This window comes from Crocuta crocuta, unplaced genomic scaffold (genome assembly GCF_008692635.1).
Source record: "Crocuta crocuta isolate KB4526 unplaced genomic scaffold, BGI_CrCroc_1.0 scaffold434, whole genome shotgun sequence".
Lineage (NCBI taxonomy): Eukaryota > Metazoa > Chordata > Mammalia > Carnivora > Hyaenidae > Crocuta > Crocuta crocuta.
This window is the reverse complement of record NW_027530498.1, coordinates 581,518-598,838: the sequence shown is the minus strand read 5'-3', so window position 1 is coordinate 598,838 and position 17,321 is coordinate 581,518. Positions and strand designations below refer to the sequence as shown.

General features: G+C 41.2%; 1 protein-coding gene across 1 annotated transcript in view; it reads right to left on the bottom strand.

Moving 5' to 3' along the window:
- Window positions 1-9,367: 9,367 nt before the first annotated feature.
- The window catches only part of LOC144233706 (uncharacterized), a 52,038-nt gene continuing 44,084 nt past the window's right edge, over window positions 9,368-17,321 (bottom strand). Inside the window, exon 5 of the mRNA XM_077766712.1 lies at window positions 9,368-11,823. Within this exon, the coding sequence (XP_077622838.1) occupies window positions 9,839-11,823 (1,985 nt within the window). The 3' untranslated portion in view covers window positions 9,368-9,838. The remainder of the gene's footprint in view (window positions 11,824-17,321) is intronic.

Genomic DNA, 17,321 nt, shown 5'->3' with positions numbered 1-17,321 from the left:
AGGCCTTTTTAAAATATTTCAGTTGATAAGAATAGCCAGTATCTTTTTACCTTCACTTGGGGGGAATGGCAATACACATGGTCATTAACGCCTCAGGGTTCCACAGGGGGGTCTATCCTAGATCAGCAACGTTAAGGGCTATCCTGGATGATAGTAAGTTTTCTGCAGTCTCTCCTTTGTTACACATGTACATAAGTTTGTTCTCTGCTCCCCTTCTCAAAGTTCTTTGCATGATACCAGCATACACCTGTGGAAACTTGTGGCTTTAAAGAGACATAAATGCCCAAAGAAAAGTTGCAGTTTACTGAAAGCCAGCTTAGAAAATTAAGGCACCTGCTGTCAGAACAAGGACTAGATTTCAAGGCATCCTGAACCAAAAACTAAGTACCCATTCTGAAGCTTTCTGGGACTGTTTGGTTATTGCCAAAATTGGATTCCAAAATTCTTTTCTTTTGCTTTTTTTAAACTTTTATTTACTTATCTTTCTAAAATAGTTTATTGTGAAGTTGGTTTACATATAACACCCAGTGCTCATCCCCACAAGTGCCCTCCTCGATGCCCATCACCCCCTTCCCCTATCCCCCAACTCCATCGGCCCTCAGTTCTCAACATTCAAGAGTCTCTCATGGTTTGCCTCCCTCCCTCTCCCCAACTATATTGCACCTTCTTCTCCCCCATGGTCCTCCGTTAATCCTCCTAATCCATGTATACGTGCNCTTTCAATTTCTGTTTATTTGGAAAGGTTTTTATCTCTCCTTCTATTTTGAATGACAGGCTTGCTGGATAGAGGATTCTTGGCTGCATATTTTTTCTGTTCATCACATTGAAGATCTCCTGCCATTCCTTTCTGGCCTGCCAAGTTTCATTAGATAGGTATGTCACCACTCTGATAGGTTTCCCTGTGTATGTTAGCACCCTTTTCTCCCTAGCTGCTTTCAAAGTTCTCTCTTTGTCCTTGTATTTTGCCATTTTCACTATGTCGTGCCGTGCAGAAGATCGATTCAAGTTACGTCTGAGGGGAGTCCTCTGAGCCTCTTGTATTTCCACATTTACTTCCTTCCCCAGGTCGGGGAAGTTCTCTGCTATAATTTGTTCCAGGACTCCTTCAGCACCTTTCCCTCTCTCTTCCTCTTCTGGGATTCCTATGATACGGATATTGTTGCGTTTGACCGTATCGCTGAGCTCTCGAATTCTTCTTTCCTGTTCCTGGATCAGTTTGTCTCTTTTTTTGTCAGCTTCTTGTTTTTCTATAATGGTGTCTTGTAAATCACTTATTCTCTTTTCTGACTCTTCAATACGTGCATTGGACACCTCCAGTTTGTTATGTATTTCATTTATCGCATTTTTTAATTCATCATGACTATTTTTGTTCTCCATTTTGTCTGTAATAGTTTCTTTGAGGTCCTCTATGCTTTTTGAAGCCCAGCGATTAATTTTACGATTATTGCTCTAAAATCTTGTTCAGTTATGCTGTTTATATCTGTTTTGAGCAGTTCATTAGCTGTCAATTCTTCTTGGGAGTTTCTTTGGAGGAGAGCTCTTTCATTTCGTCATTTTGGTTAGCTTTCTGTCTCTTGTTAGTTTTAAAAGCTTGTTATGTACTTTGCACCTGTGAGTGCTGCTGTACCCAAGAAGACTCATTGACTGTCCAGGGCCTATCCTTTCAGAAAGTGTTCTTTGAATGGTATCTCTTAGTCTCTCTTGTTGAGACCTTGGTTATTTTATTTTCTACTCATAGTGGTATTTGGGACTCTCCACCAAGTGTACTTTGGCTTGTTTCTTGAGGTAGCCCTGGAGAAGAGGACAGACAAACACACAGGGAACAGAGGGACACAAATGTACAAGCAAATCCAACAATCATGCTAACCAAGATGAAAAACTAAAAAGTAATGAGAAAAGACAGAGGAGGGAAGGCAAATGATAGAAAATAAAAATACATTAAAAATTTGAAAAGAAAAGGAAGAATGAAGAAAACCGATAGACAAAGGACAGTTTAAAGCATATAACAAGATTCCCAGCTACAATGAAATAGCCAGGTGTATGCAGTGCTTGTTGAAGAGCTAGAGAAAGAGAGAGATGATAGGGTGGAGATGAGGCAAAATTGGAGACAGAATGAACAGGCCGAAGGGAGAAGAAGCTTTTTTCAAAGAGCTTTAGTGTGGAATATGGTAGGAGAGGTGAGAGAAAGAAGGTGGTGTTATCTAGAGAAACTATCTAGTCTGATTACTCCTGAGAAGCTTTGTTATACCTCCATTAACAGTTCCACTGGTCACTGCTTCCCTGTTTCCGGAGGTTGAGTGGGGGGTGGGGGAAGGGCCGCAGCCTCAGATCCCCCGGGGTCAAGCAGCAATACAACCCGAGTGCATCTGGGGATCATAGCAACTTCATGTCCACAGAGTCCGCGTCACCTCACCCCGCCGCAACCGCTTTACCGGCCGATGCCACAGTGGGCCGATGTGGCGCGCGCCGCTGCCGCTTCACCCGGCGCCGGGACCGCCTCCGCAAACGTTGCTGCCAGTTCACCGGGCTGACACCGCCATGGATGTTGCCAGGCACACGGCAGGTCAGTTTTCCTGGCGCCTTCAGGGACCAGGGCACCTAGTTTAAAGTCAGCACCCCAGCAAGAGCTAAAAAACACTGTCTTTCCAAGCCGAGGTTTTTTTCTCTTCTCCAGGGACGGTTCTATGAGCAATCTCAGCTTTTCTTTCCTTTCGCCTAGACTCGGTGGCAGCTCGCCACCACTCGCCGGGTATCACTCACCGCAGCTGCACGCGAGCCGGGTTCCCTCCCCTCCCTCGTTGTCTCTGGGTCCCATCCCACTTTTATCTTCCCCAGTTCGCACTCACGCACTTATGAGGTTTCCTTCCCAGTGTATTCTCTTTCTCTTCCCAAATTCCTGTGGCTCAGTGTCCTACGACTTCAGTCCTTCTCTTTTTGAGAGATGGGAGCAGACGAAATGTACGCTGCTTCCTACTTCTCCACCATCTTGCCTCCCCATCTAAAAGTGTGGCTCTTGAAGTGAAATGTCAGGATCAGTTTCAATTTCTCTACCCTATGTCTTTTGATTGGAGCATTCAGCCCATTTGCATTCAGAGTTATTTTTGAAATATGTGGGGTTAGAGTCTTTGTGTCTTTTCTGGGGTTCATGTTTGTGGTTGTGTCTCTGGTATCTTTGTTCCTGGCAACACTTCCCTCAGCGTGTCTCCCTCAGGATTTCTTGTAGGGCTGGCTTTGTGGTGACAAATTCTTACAAATTCTGTTTATTTGCAAAGACTTTTATCTCTCCTTCTATTTTGAATGACAGGCTTGCTGGATAGAGAATCTTGGCTGCATATTTTTTCTGTTCATCACATTGAAGATCTCCTGCCTTTCCTTTCTTCCCTACCAAGTTTCAGTAGATAGTCTGTCACCACTCTGATGTTTCCCTTTGTATGTTAGTGCCCTTTTCTCCGTAGCTGCTTTCAAAGTTCTCTNGGGGCACAGTCAAAGTGGGTTGCGCTCTTTAACCCAGGCCAGGCCTAGTTTCCAAATCCCAGCCCGTGCACCCCACTGAAATTGAGTTGACATAACCTCGCAGGTGATCTCCTCAGGGCAATTCCAAGTCTCTTGCCTGGCCCTGGGGATGGAGCCAGAATCGCTGTTCCCTTCTCCTCTGGGTTGGGTTGGCAAGCACGGGCGAGGGTCCGCCTCTGGGGTGCACCGGGCCCGCTGAGAGAGGGAAACCAGGTCCCTCTGTGTCTCGTCACCCGAAACATGAACTCGCAGGCAAATCTCCCAGTTTTTAAGCTCTTCACCTTCCCTCTAGGGATCCAGCCAGGCCAGGAGCGCGGAGGCCCCGTACGTGCACAGCTCCTCCAGGGGTCAGGCCAGCCAGGAGCACAATGGCGTGGAGGCGCGCAGCTCCTCTAAGAGTCCTGCCAGCCAAGAGCACAAAGAAGTGGTCTGTGCACAGCCCCTCAGGGACGAGTTGGCGCGCGGGGACCTGGAGAGCAGGGATTTGGGGTGCATGGTCTTTCTGTGCCCCAAGCGGAGGTTTTCCTGTTTCCCAGCGACAGGGATCGTGTCTTGAGCGGTTTCAGACTCTTTTTCCCCTCTCACTCCCCGCAGGGGGGGATCGCCCCCGTCCCTGGAGTCTGTGATCCCAGCCCGATTTTATCTTCTCCAGTTCTCACTCAGGTTGGGAGGCTTTCTCAGTGGATTCTGCGTCCTTTCTCTCCCAATCTCTTGGGTTCTGTAAGGTTTCCTATGGCTTCAGATCTTTTCCGTGCGAGATATGGGGGCGACTGCAATGTACGGAGCTCCTTACTTCTCCGCCATCTTACCCCCTCCCTACTCAAATTCGTTTTAGGTGGCCATGATGCAGGTATCTTTTCAAAGATAGCCCTGTGGTTCATGTAATTTGATTCAATGAGACATTTGTATGAAAACAAAAGAAGACAACTATGCTTCCTGATTAGATCAACTGTGAAGCCAGTTTCTGATTTCAAAGGGTAGCCAGTGGCACAGATGTCTAGATGTCAGGCTTCAATCATGTTCAGATACAGTGAGGGCAAGTAGGGGTAGCCTGATGGATCTTCCTGGTTTATAGTTCAAATGCCTCTGATAAGCTTTTCAGTGGCCCATAGAGGCACAACACTAAGATGGTCTGTACATGAACTGTAATGATGATTTCTTTATATCAAGTCACTTGTATAAAGTTTTCAGAGCTTCAGGAAAGAAGGAAGTTATAGTTCTCCAATGATTCCAACACAGAGAGGTAGGAGAAAAATCTAAATGTTCCTTTGGGGAAGGGGCGATGCATGGGTGGCTGAGTCCATGAAGCACTGGACTCTTGACTTTGGCTGAGGTCATCAAATGTACAGTTGCTGAGATTGAGCCAGCTTTGGACTGTGCCCTGACAGCAGGGAGACTGCTTGCGATTCTCCCTCTCACCATCTCTCTGGCCCTCCCTTGCTTGTACACGTGCTCTCTCTCAAAGTCAATAAAAATTTAATACAAATGTTACCTTGGGACTTCTAGCCAGGCATTTGAGGACAGAAAAATCAGGATATGGTACAGTTTATGATGAACATTATTAAAGTCGAAATCTACAAAGATGTGTTACTGAAACAGTGTTGTCTATAATTACTCTCATTTACAAAGCAGAGCCAAATTAACACTAATTGGATTGCAAACTCAGTGTATTTTGAGAAAAATGTGACCTCATTATTTACATAAGTGCAGCCACAGTAGAGGTTTGACCTATAGATTTTTTTAAAACTAGCTTTGCTGGTGTTTTCATAAAGAATCACTAGATTGAACTTTTTTTATTTTATTTTTTTAAAATTTTTAATGTTTTATTTATTTCTAGGAGAGAGAGAGAGAGAGACAGCGTGAGCAGAGGAGGGTCAGAGAGAGAGGGAGACACAGAATCTGAAATCACTAGATTGAACTTTTTTTATTTCATTTTTTTAAATTTTTTAATGTTTTATTTATTTCTAGGAGAGAGAGAGAGACAGCGTGAGCAGAGGAGGGTCAGAGAGAGAGGGAGACACAGAATCTGAAGCAGCCTCCAGGCTCTGAGCTGGCAGTCAGCACAGAGCCAGATGCGGGGCTCGAACCCACGAACCGCGAGATCATGACCTAAGCGAAAGTCGGACGCTTAACCGACTAAGCCACCCAGGCGCCCCTAGATTGAACTTTTAATAAGCTCTAAAGGGCAGAAATGAAGCCAAATACCTGCCCTCACACTGTGCCTGCAAAACCTATAGCTTTGGATGAATTCCTATATTCATGAATTCTCCAAAATATTCCAAGGTTCTTGAACCTTAGGAAATACAGTTCTTGATTCACCTGGTAAGGCTTTCTCAGGGACTCTGTAAGCAAGTATCCTGGTCATACTTCCAAGGGGGCTTTATTGGATCCATGATGTCCATCAGAGATCTTTAGAGCTATCTCCTCATACTGAATTATTCAGGTCTTTCTCAGCTATGAAACTCTAGTCAAAGCCTTGGTTCCCTAACAGTGTTTCCAACTGCATCTTGTCATAAGGAGAAAAGCTCCTTATTGAAAGTATGCATATACGTATATTGGCAAGCACAGAAGAACAGTCACTGAGAGTTTCTGGAATCTGGAAGAACCAGGTCGGGAGAAAAGATAAGTGTTTCCATTTGTCTACCAAATTATATTCTGTGCAATTAATGCATGTCAGTTACCATAAGAGGAAAAGTTTCTAAAATCTGTAAAAAACAAAACATTTTTCTGAAGGTTTTTCTTTAAATTCCAGTTAGTTAACATATAGTGTAACATTAGTTTCATGTGGGCAATATAATGATGCAACAATTCCATAGAATCCCTAGGTCTCAACTCACAAGTGACCTCATTATTCCCATTAACTTATTTAACCCATCTGCCTACCCATCTCCACTCTGGTAACCATCAGTTTGCTCTCTAAAGCGTCTTTCTCTTGGTGTGCCTCAACCCCCAACCCCCTTTTTTTCCCCCTTGTTCACTTGTTTTATTTCTGGAATTCCACATGAGTGAAATGATATGCAATTTATCTTTCTCTGACTTATTGCACTTAGCAAAATGCTCTATAGCACCATCCACTCACTGAAATATCAAGGTTTCATACCTTTTCATGGCCTATTAACATTCCATGGTATATTCGTACATATATACACATACATACCAAATCTTCTTTATTTAATCAGGAGTCAGTGAACACTTGTGCTGGACTATTTGAAACAGAAAAGTTCACTACCTCTCACTGCTGAACCTCTGCTCCAACAAATCTGGGCTATGGACAGAACCAGAGCACAGGACTCTCTTCATCACGGGGCTGACTGAAGGCAGAAGGTCCTTCACAGCAGTGAATCAGCTGTCCTGAAAGGTCACCTATCAACACCGGATATAACTGTCATTGGAGTTCCATCCTGGGATATTAGTGCTCGGGGACAACCCACAGCACACGTCCTGCTGACCCTGCCTATTACAGTGTCCAGAAGTCTCCTTCATCTCCAAAATCTACTCTGCCACCCTGCCATGTGACATTTTACAGCTATGCCCAAAATATCTGCATCATCTAAAATCCCTCCTCCCTCCACCGCCTCTGGTCTTGGCCTGGGCAAACCAGTAATCTTTGTCAACGAACAGCTTCTGGGCCTCAGGAAGACAAAAAGGAATTCAGTGAAATCATGAAGATAAAGGAGGACATCCCCAATCTTCAAAACCCACCACATTTTCCAATTCCTGATCCCCATGATATTTATTCATCCGATGACAGCACCAAGAGCTGCCTATGACCCGGGGTGACTAAAGGGAACCACCTCGAGTTACCTCCTTTCGTTGGAAAGAGTGCTTCACATTTTCCTTTCATAGGTCTTTCTAAGGATGATGGCATCGTCATGTTTTACTTAGATTCCCATCCCACATCCCAGAGCTACACGTCTGAATACCCATTGGCCTTACATGTCTCTTGTCTCAACTAAGCAGTTAGTGAGGACACTCTCACCACAACACAGGCACAGACCAATGTTTGTGATGCTTCTGTAGCTGGAACCAAAAAGGAAGAAACACAGAATTGGAGATACAGAGACAACTCAGAAATAAAACAAGTAGAAGTGATTTTTCTACATACAGTCTTAGTTGTGCAACCTGGGACAGGGGTCTTTCTCCACATGCAGATGGCATATGCTAATTCTTTACCTTGTATATTTTCTATGTCTTACCTGGGGCTATAAGATCACTACTACTGGAATTTGTTTCTCCTACTTATGGGGTGTCTATTACACACCCAGCACTAGCATGTGCATGTTCACTTCATACACCCAACAAAACAATACCTCCACACCCCTTATGAGGGGGGGCACATACCTGGAATAGCTGCCATGGTGGCATGCTTTAGAGCCCCTGGGTATGTCCGGACTGGGCCATTCAAACTAAAACAGGTTAAATCAAGCTCTGTGCCTTCTGTAAGGGACACAGAAGGGAAAGCATTGGGAGAAAGGAGACCTGGTGGCTCACAAGGGCAGATTAAAAAGGTTTGATCAGAAGTTGCATTATCTTGTGACTCTGTAGGGTGTTGTCAAGGGAACGTACTAGTGAGAGGGGCTGGTATCAGTCAAGACCCTGTAAAACGCCTGTCTAGGAGCACCTGGGTGGCTCAGTAGGTTAAGCTGATTGTTCTTGATCTCATAGTTCATGGGTCCAAAGTCTGTGTTGGGTTCTGTGTTGACAGCAGAGCCTGCTTGAGATTCTCTTTCCCCACTTCCCTCCCATATTTATGCTCTATGTCTCTCTCTCAGAATAAAGAAATAAACTTAAAAAGATATACTGGCTGCGAAAAACGAATTCCAAATAGCAGTTTCATGAAGTACTTTAGACAGAAGCTCAACAGTACCCATATAGGATCACTAATATATTCATCATAATATCACCATATTCACATAGAGGAGAAAGTGGTACAATGGATAAACCAGGGGAAAAATGACGACATATAATGTAAATCCTAAGGCTGCTGAGAAAATGGATTACTAGGTATGTTATGACATTGAGTTAGTAAATAAGTTACAGATTCCATCAGTTACCTACAAGCTTAAAGACAATAGATAAACATCGCTGGTAGGAATCACACTTTATTCATCACGTATCCCTGTTAACACATAAAACCATCATGTTTATTAATTAAAATATTTACAGACTAATTTGTGCATTTCAAATCCACCCAACTCAACAAGTCCTTGTTCAATATACAGAATACAAACGTTAAAAAGACCATTCATATGCTGACATAATGATGTGGGAGTAGTCTTTACATAAATTTGAAGCCTGAGGTAATTCTTGAGACATGTGCATGTACAACTGTATGCCATTGGTGGGAAGAGGTAGCTATCCTCTTTCTGGTGTCTGTGAAGACGTCTTCATGGCAGCTGTATCAACTCATATGCCCTCTTGCTATTATGAAGATCTACCAGTACTTCACTGGACTGCTACCTCTTTTTTCTTTAAGACCATATCGTGAAACATTTTATTTCTAATATTCAGGAAGATTTTAGTTTTAATAAATGGAGAAGCATGGTGTTCTGAACACCTATTTCATGGTAACTTGCATCAATCTTATAACTACAAAGAGTATCTCCATTTAGATTTTCTTCACATGTTGTACATCATATCATCCTTTATCTTCTGTGGAAAATTAGATACGCACGATTCCTGCCTAATGAAGAAGGGCATGTCTTATCTTTGATGCAACAACAATCAGCCAATGGTTTCACATACCCGCTGGGAATAAATGAGTAATCTGTAGTGACTTGAGAGGCAAATACATTAATATTTGCTATTGACTAATCCCAAACAGGGTCAATGTAAAAAAAAAAAAAAAAAAAGAAAGNGTTTAACTTTCTCCTATTCCCTACAAGTATTTTGATACAGTGTCTGAAGAGAGTGACTGATGTACTTCTTTCTACTTGATTTCTGTAATATTATTGACCTTTGATGTTCAATTTAATACTTTGGTAAATCTATCTTTCCAGTTACTTTCATATATGCACTCTCTGGTGTTTGCTAAAGTTTATTGTAAAATGATGGTCTTTCCTCATTCATTACATTTCTAGGGCTTGCATCAAGGTTGCATTTCGTGATATTGAGCAAAGATGGAATTCTAGGTAAAGGGGAGGACACTGTCTTTCCGTTTCACAGATTTGCTCCTATGTGATAACTAGAATGTTGAGTAAGTTATGACTTTCAGGGGGAGCCTGCCACATTGTTTACATTTGTATGGTTAGTCTCCAATAGGAATTTTCTGATGTCCAGTAAGGGCTGAGGGTCACTTACAGGCACTGACGTTCTTTTTATATTTTCAAGGTTTCTCTTTTGTATGAATTCTGTGATGTTTGGTAAGGTGTGCGTGCTGTTTAAAGGCCTTGCCGCATTCTTTACATTTGTAAGGTTTCTCTCCAGTATGAATTCGGAGATGCTGAGTTAGGTTTGAGTGCTGATTAAAGGCCTTGCCACATTCTTTACATTGATAAGGTTTCTCTCTAGTATGAATTCTGAGGTGTCGAATAAGGTTTGAGTGCTTGATAAAGGCCTTGCCACATTCTTTACATTTGTAAGGTTTCTCTCCAGTATGAATTCTGAGATGTCGAGTAAGGCCTGAGTGGTCGCAAAAGGCCTTGCCACATTTCTGACATTGATAAGGTTTCTCTCCAGTATGAATTCTGAGGTGTCCAGTAAGGTTTGCGTACTGGCTAAAGGCTCTGCCACATACTTTACATTTGTAAGGTTTTTCTCCAGTATGGATTCTGTGATGCTGAGTAAGGTTTGCGTACTGGCTAAAGGCCTTGCCACATTCTTTACATTTGTAAGGTTTCTCTCCAGTATGAATTCTGAGGTGTCCAGTAAGGTTTGCGTACTGGCTAAAGGCTCTGCCACATACTTTACATTTGTAAGGTTTTTCTCCAGTATGGATTCTGTGATGCTGAGTAAGGTTTGCGTACTGGCTAAAGGCCTTGCCACATTCTTTACATTTGTAAGGTTTTTTTCCAGTATGGATTCTGAGGTGTCGAATAAGGCCTGAGTGCTCGCAAAAGGCCTTGCCACATTTCTGACATTGGTAAGGTTTCTCTCCAGTGTGGATTCTGAGGTGCTTGGTAAAGTTTGAGGGGTGGGTATAGGACTTGCCACATTCCTTACATTGGTAAGGTTTCTCTCCAGTGTGGATGCTGTGATGTCTAGTGAGGTAGGAGTGCCTGTTAAAGGTCTTGCCACATTGTTGACATTTGACAAGTCTCCCTCTAATGTGGATTTGCCCATGTCTGTTTAGTGATGAGCAGTCCTTAAAGGTTTTACCACATTCTTCACATGTGTATGGTTTCTCTCCAGCACGCGCTCGCTGAGGTTGAGATAGTGTTGAGCTCCAATGAAAGACGGTGCTACAGTCCTTACAAGTGTACCCTTTCTCTCCAGGACCAATTGTCTTCTGTGTATTTAGTCTTGGTGACTGACTAACCGTGTTTCCAGATTTACTACATGTGTACGTGTTTTTTCCCACACAAATTGTCTGATGATCGCCAGCACTGGAGGTCAGCTTCAGACCTTTCCCTCGTTTATTATATTTATAAGGATTTTCTTTCAGATGAGTACTTGTCTGTATAATACGTTTAGATCTTTGAGACAAGACTTCCTCATCTTTATTCCATTCAAAATGGCTTTCTGGCAAAGGAGTATGTAGACATTTGTTAACGTTTGAGCCCTGGTCCAATTTCTCCTCAGATTCATTATAAACAGCAATTCGATGTCCATTCAGAATCTTCTGGTAATTTTCTAGGGTTGACTTTGTGACGCACCCCTCAAATTGATTCCACTTAACACTTTCTTCTTCAGTTTTCAATCTATGATGTTCAGAAACATTTGACTGAAAGGTCAATCCAATCCTATTTTCAAATTGGCTCAAATTCTTATTTTCAACATGAATGAGGTCACTTTCCAGATTTTCCAGATTTTCTTTTGACAAATATTTATGTTTGAATATTTGATTTGAGGTTTTGGTTACTGAAACACACTGCTTGATAGAAGTAGCTAACTTAAAAGGGGAGGTTTTGCCAAATACTTGATATTTTTCACCATGTCGGGCAGTGAGATTCTTCTTATGGGCAGATGTCTCCATTTGGATATGTCCTTCCTGATACGTTTCATGCCCTTGACTCTCCGCATTGTTGTCCCAGTCTATCAGTAAGTGTAAATCATTCTCAAGGCCACTATGTTCCCCCACTGACACTGTTTGGAGAGAAGGTTCTAAGGACGGCTGTGGCAGGAGACTCTGGGTGCATTGTGAAGATACAGCTGAAAGATACCAAAAACAGGAAAGTAAAATCATCCCACTTACTACTTTCAGATGAATATACTGAAGATCTGTATTATAAACCTTAAAATCATTCAGATAAAGTCAGCTAAATGGTTTCTCCATTAACACAAAACTTGCACACAGCACATTCAGTCCAATAGATAATTTTGTAGCATTGTCATGCTACAGTGCAAATCATTTTCCTATACCTCAAATAATCAGGAAACGTAACACACAAGCCCAAAATTACCACCGAAGGAAACTTAAACATAAAACTGAAATTAACAAATTAGGATACAGAAAAAGTAAGACCAGATTAACATAGGAAGCATTGGCTTTTAGAAAAGATCAACACTGACAGACCTTTCAATCAAGTAAGAATGAAAGAGAAGAGACCAACTTTCCTTACAGCAGTGAAATGAAAGCAGACACATTATAACTGAACCATTGAAAGAAAAATGAGTATGAGGCAACAATGGCTAATTATATGTCCACATATTGTTACCAATAGATGAGAATAATTCAAAAAAGATATAGCCACCTATACTCCATCATGAGAAAAAGATCACTACTGCCAACAACTAAGTAGATTGAAAGGGTAATTTAGCCAAAACATGGAAAGAGCCTAAGTGTCCATCCACTGATGAATGGGTCAGGAAGATGTGGTTTATCTATAGAATCGAATACTAAATGGCAATGAGAAAGAATGAAATCTGGCCATGTGTAGCAACATGGATGGAGCTTGAGGGTGTTATGCTGAGCGAAATAAGTCAGGCAGAGAAGGACAGATACCATATGTTTGCACATATAGGAGGATTAGGAGGAAATTAATGGAGGACTGTGGGGGAGAAGAAGGGCGGAAATAGTGGGGGAGAGGGACGGAGGCAAACCATGAGAGACTCTTGAATGCCGAGAACAAACTGAGGACTGACGGGGTGGGGGGGAGGGGAAGAGGTTGATGGACTGGAGGAGGGCACTTGTTGGGATGAGCACTGGGTGTTATAGGGAAACCAACTTGACAATAAACTATTAAAAAAAATAAAGGCTAATTTAAAAATAAACCAAAAAAAATCCAAAAAACAAAAATCCCAAACTAACTCCAAAGAAGGGAAAGTCCTATGTCTCATAAATTCACTGGATAATTCAAACAAACATTGTATGAGAAAGTACTGTAAATCTCAACTATTTCCAAGGAGTGAAGATAAGGCAAAACATGAAAATACTCTTTGTCATACCAGAAAGGAAAATATGAAAATCATCTCTGTGATAACAGCATTATCAGGTTACAAAATCAACTGTAATGAAGGCTACAAACTCCTAAAACAAGCATCTCTGTTCACAGTTCACAGGATCTATAGAAAACTCTAATGAATCTTTACTTTTATTTTGTATTGTTTTGGTCAATGCTTGAATTATTTCTGCTAAATTTTTTACTACTTTTGATTTTCCTAATTTTTAATGGTATAAATACTTCAGATAAGGAAAACATTGAAATAAATAACATTACACCAAAAGGAACTAGAAAAGAAAACAACTGAAATTTAGTAGAGGAAGAAATAATAAAGCAACATCTGAAATTATTTTTTTTAGAAAGGAAAGTGAGAAGTAAATAAAATAGAGACCAGACATAACATTGAAAGTAATGCCCAGTTTAACGAGAAGAATAACAAAATTGGCAGTGCTTCAACTACATAAACAATGATATACTAACAAGTCAAATAACTAGGAGAGAAATCCACTGGGGTGCTTGGGTGGCTTACTTGGTTAAGCATCTGATTTTGGCTCTGATCTTGATCTCAGGGTTAGTGAGTTTGAGCCCTGCATTGGGCTCTGTGCTCACAGCTCAGGGACTGGACCTTGCTTTGGATCCTTGTCTCCCTCTCTCTGTCTGACCCTCCCCTGCTCATACTGTGTCTCTCTTTCAAACACAGAACGAAATAAATAAAAAATATTTCCACTTAATTCTTAAAAATGCACGAGTTACTAAGATTGAAGTATGACTCCTGAGCCCAAGAATTCAGGAATCTTCTTATACCTATAAGAAAAATAAAAGTTGAGTTCAAAGTAAAAAGTCTCTTAGCACAGAAAAGCCCAAGATCACATGTATCCATTGGTTAATTCTGAAATGTAAAAAAATAACTAATGACAATCTTTTCAAAATCCTACAAATAGTGGAAGAGCGGAAACATTCAAAACTATCCTGTGAGGAGATCATTACTCTGACTCCAACCACGATAAACACAATATAAATACAAAGAAGTCTGGCTTGTCTGATAGAAGTCTTGCCACTCCGGCTTTCTTTTGACATCCAGTTGCTCGGTATGTGTTTTTCCATTTCCCCACGATTGTCAATCTGCAAGTGTCTTTATGTCTAAATAAGTCTCTTAAAGGAAGCAAATCGTTTTGATGTTGTTGCTGTGTTGTTGTTTGTTTTTACCATTTTGATACTCCTGGATCTGGATGTCTGTTTCCTTCCAGGATTTTGGAAGATTTCGACCAAAAGAGCAGAGTATGGATACAATACAAAATATGAATATTAAAAATCGAATAAAAAAATAACTGTTACAGAATTGAACTGTTTTGGTCATTGAAAACAAGAAATGTTTTGAGGGGCTTAAAACATATAGATCTATTTGAGGTGGAAGCTTTTTGTGTCCTCTGAACGCAGCACAGAGACAACACTCACTTTGATACAACGACGTAGCTATTGTTTGTGAATCCCCTAGGGTTTTCAAAGGTTTTGTCTCACTGATCTTTCCTGCTGAATTATAATTAACATATTTAAGACAATTGAGTATATATGATGCATATTTTTTTTCCTTGAGCAACTGATAACTGATAAGGAACAGTACATCTGTGACATGAGTATAGAACCAAATGGAAACTTTCAGCAGCAAGGCTTGATTGATTTACAATTTCCACTTTCTACACTAGTAACTCTAGCAAACATAAGAGAGAGCCTTCATTCTTTAAAGAGACTANGTTAAATGAGGTGACTTATGCCCATCTTTCAGTACATCCACCCAAGGTATTTTTTTAAATAGTTTATTGTCAAGTTGGTTTCCATATAACACCCAGTGCTCATCCCCACAAGTGCCCTCCTCCATGCCCATAACCCCCCATTCTCTCTCCCTACATCCATTAGTTAATGTTACATGGGAAAATTATTAACCTATCGTGCAGGGATCTTGCAGGGAGCACAGAGGAAATGAAGTGCAGAGACCTGTAATGGTTCACAGTGGTGTCAGGTGCCTAGCATTCCTGAAAGGACATATAACAACTGCTGGGAAATACATGTCCAGAGCAGTAAGGACGTACATCACAAGGAAAAACAAATGTGGTAAATCCCATCCCCAGTATCATCAGTAGAATATTAAGCATAAATAAACAATATCTTCCTGATAACAAGAATCTTTGCTTAAAGATAGTACATTGGAATTTCCTAAGAACTATACATAAAAGAAGATGTTAAAATTGGGAAAACAATAATAAACAAAACTATATTTTTATAACCAATGAAAAAGGTAGCAAGTCAATACAGTGTATAGAATAATCTATAAAAGGAAGGACCATGTCACTGTATTAATAGTGTTATTTTTCATTATCAAGATACACCATTTCAATATCCTACTGCATGGATAACAATCTTAATGTGTCTGTGTATTACACACACACACAGACACACATATATTTGTACACAAGTATAAAATACAAATAGATGTATATAGAGAAGCTTTGCTTTTTTAGCTCATGAGACATAAAAACACTCATCATGGGGGAATGACATCATAAAGCTGGTGACATAGGTAGTTCCTACTTCAGTACTTCTCAGAATCAGCTCTCTTGGCAACTATTCCCATTGGACTTTGCTGGGAAAATCTCAATAACCCAAAATAACCGGTACTGAAAAATGAATTCTTCTCCTACCATGAAACACCAATGTGAAATGTGAGTAGAACATGGTACCCTACTTGATTTTATTGGTTTCTACAAGTGACAGACATTCTCTTTCCACTCGGGTCCAAATGGGTCTAAGGACAGCCTAGGCCATGAAACAACATAGGGACATCTAGCCTAAAACCTGGGTAGGCTGTTTGAAGCAGAAATCATCTCAGTGCTGCTGACTGGTGACCTGCTTCCCAATTAATCACTGCTCTACACACAGTTCAGAGCAGGGGACTAGACTCATCACAGGGCTCAGTGGAAGTGAGGGAAGTCCTGCCAGCTATGGTCAGGTTACTTTGAGGACACCCACCAACTGGATCAGACCTATTTTTGGCTTATATTCCTGCAATCCCAGTGCTTCAAGAAACTGCCCACATGCCTTGCTCATTCTATTAGTGTCCGGCAGCCTTTTTCATCTTTGATGCCAACTCTGTCATATGACATCTTCAAGCTATGCCCACAGTGTCCCCGCACCAACAACCTCCACACATCTGGGTCTGGGAAAGTACCGTTTTCTATGGCACCCAACAGCATCTGGCCCACGTACCACCAGGGAGTTCTTTAATCATGAGAAAAGGATCAGACTTTCCTCAATCCCAGAAAACCACCGTGTTGGTTGCCAATCACCATCTCTGTCACATCTGTTGATCACAAGAAGTTTTCTAAGGCCTTGCAGGGACCAAAGAGAGCTTCCTACCTGAGTTTTCCTCACATTTCAGGAGGTTTCCATATTTGCTTTTGGTAGGACCTATCTTCCTCTCAAAGTATACTATCCTCATAACTCTCTCCATACCAAGTGCCTTGAGGAATCCTGTGGAAAATAGACAGTGTTTTCCTGTTCCTTCCATTGAAGTGGTGACAAGATTGTATTGAAATATTATTGATGGCTCAGTTGATTCAATTACCAGCCATGTCTCGTTATATTAAAAAACTGTAGAGGTACCTGGGTGGCTCAGTCAGTTTAGCACCTGACTTCAGCTCAGGTTGTGATCTCATGGTTGTGAGTTTGAGCCCTGCATCAGGCTCTGTGATTACAGTGCAGATTCTGCTTGGGAACTCTCTTTCACTCTCTCTGTTCTTTCCCATTCTTTTTCTCTCTAAGGTAATGAGATAACATTAAAAATATTGAAAACTATTAGTTGCTAAGAAATAAGAAGAGCCTGCATTATTTTCATGAGGGGGAGGGGAGTCTACCCAACACAGGAAAGAACAGCTGTTATGTCTACATCATCAGAATGGAGAAGAGGAGGCAGAAGAACTGGAGATGATTTGGAAAGAAAACAAGTAAAATTTATTCTTCTATCATTCAGAGTCACTCGTGCAGCCTAGGACATATGTCCTTCTTCACATGAAGAATTTATGCCAATGCTTGAGGCTAGATTTTTTTTTTAATCTCTTATCTTGGGCTGCATTATCACTCATAATAGAATAGTGTTTTCTTCCTACATTTAGGACATCTACCAAGCTCTCAGCACTGTCCATATTTGTTTCCTTCAAATAAAGGTGAACACAGCCCATAACTCATGAATCTCCAAATGTTTAGCTCATCAAA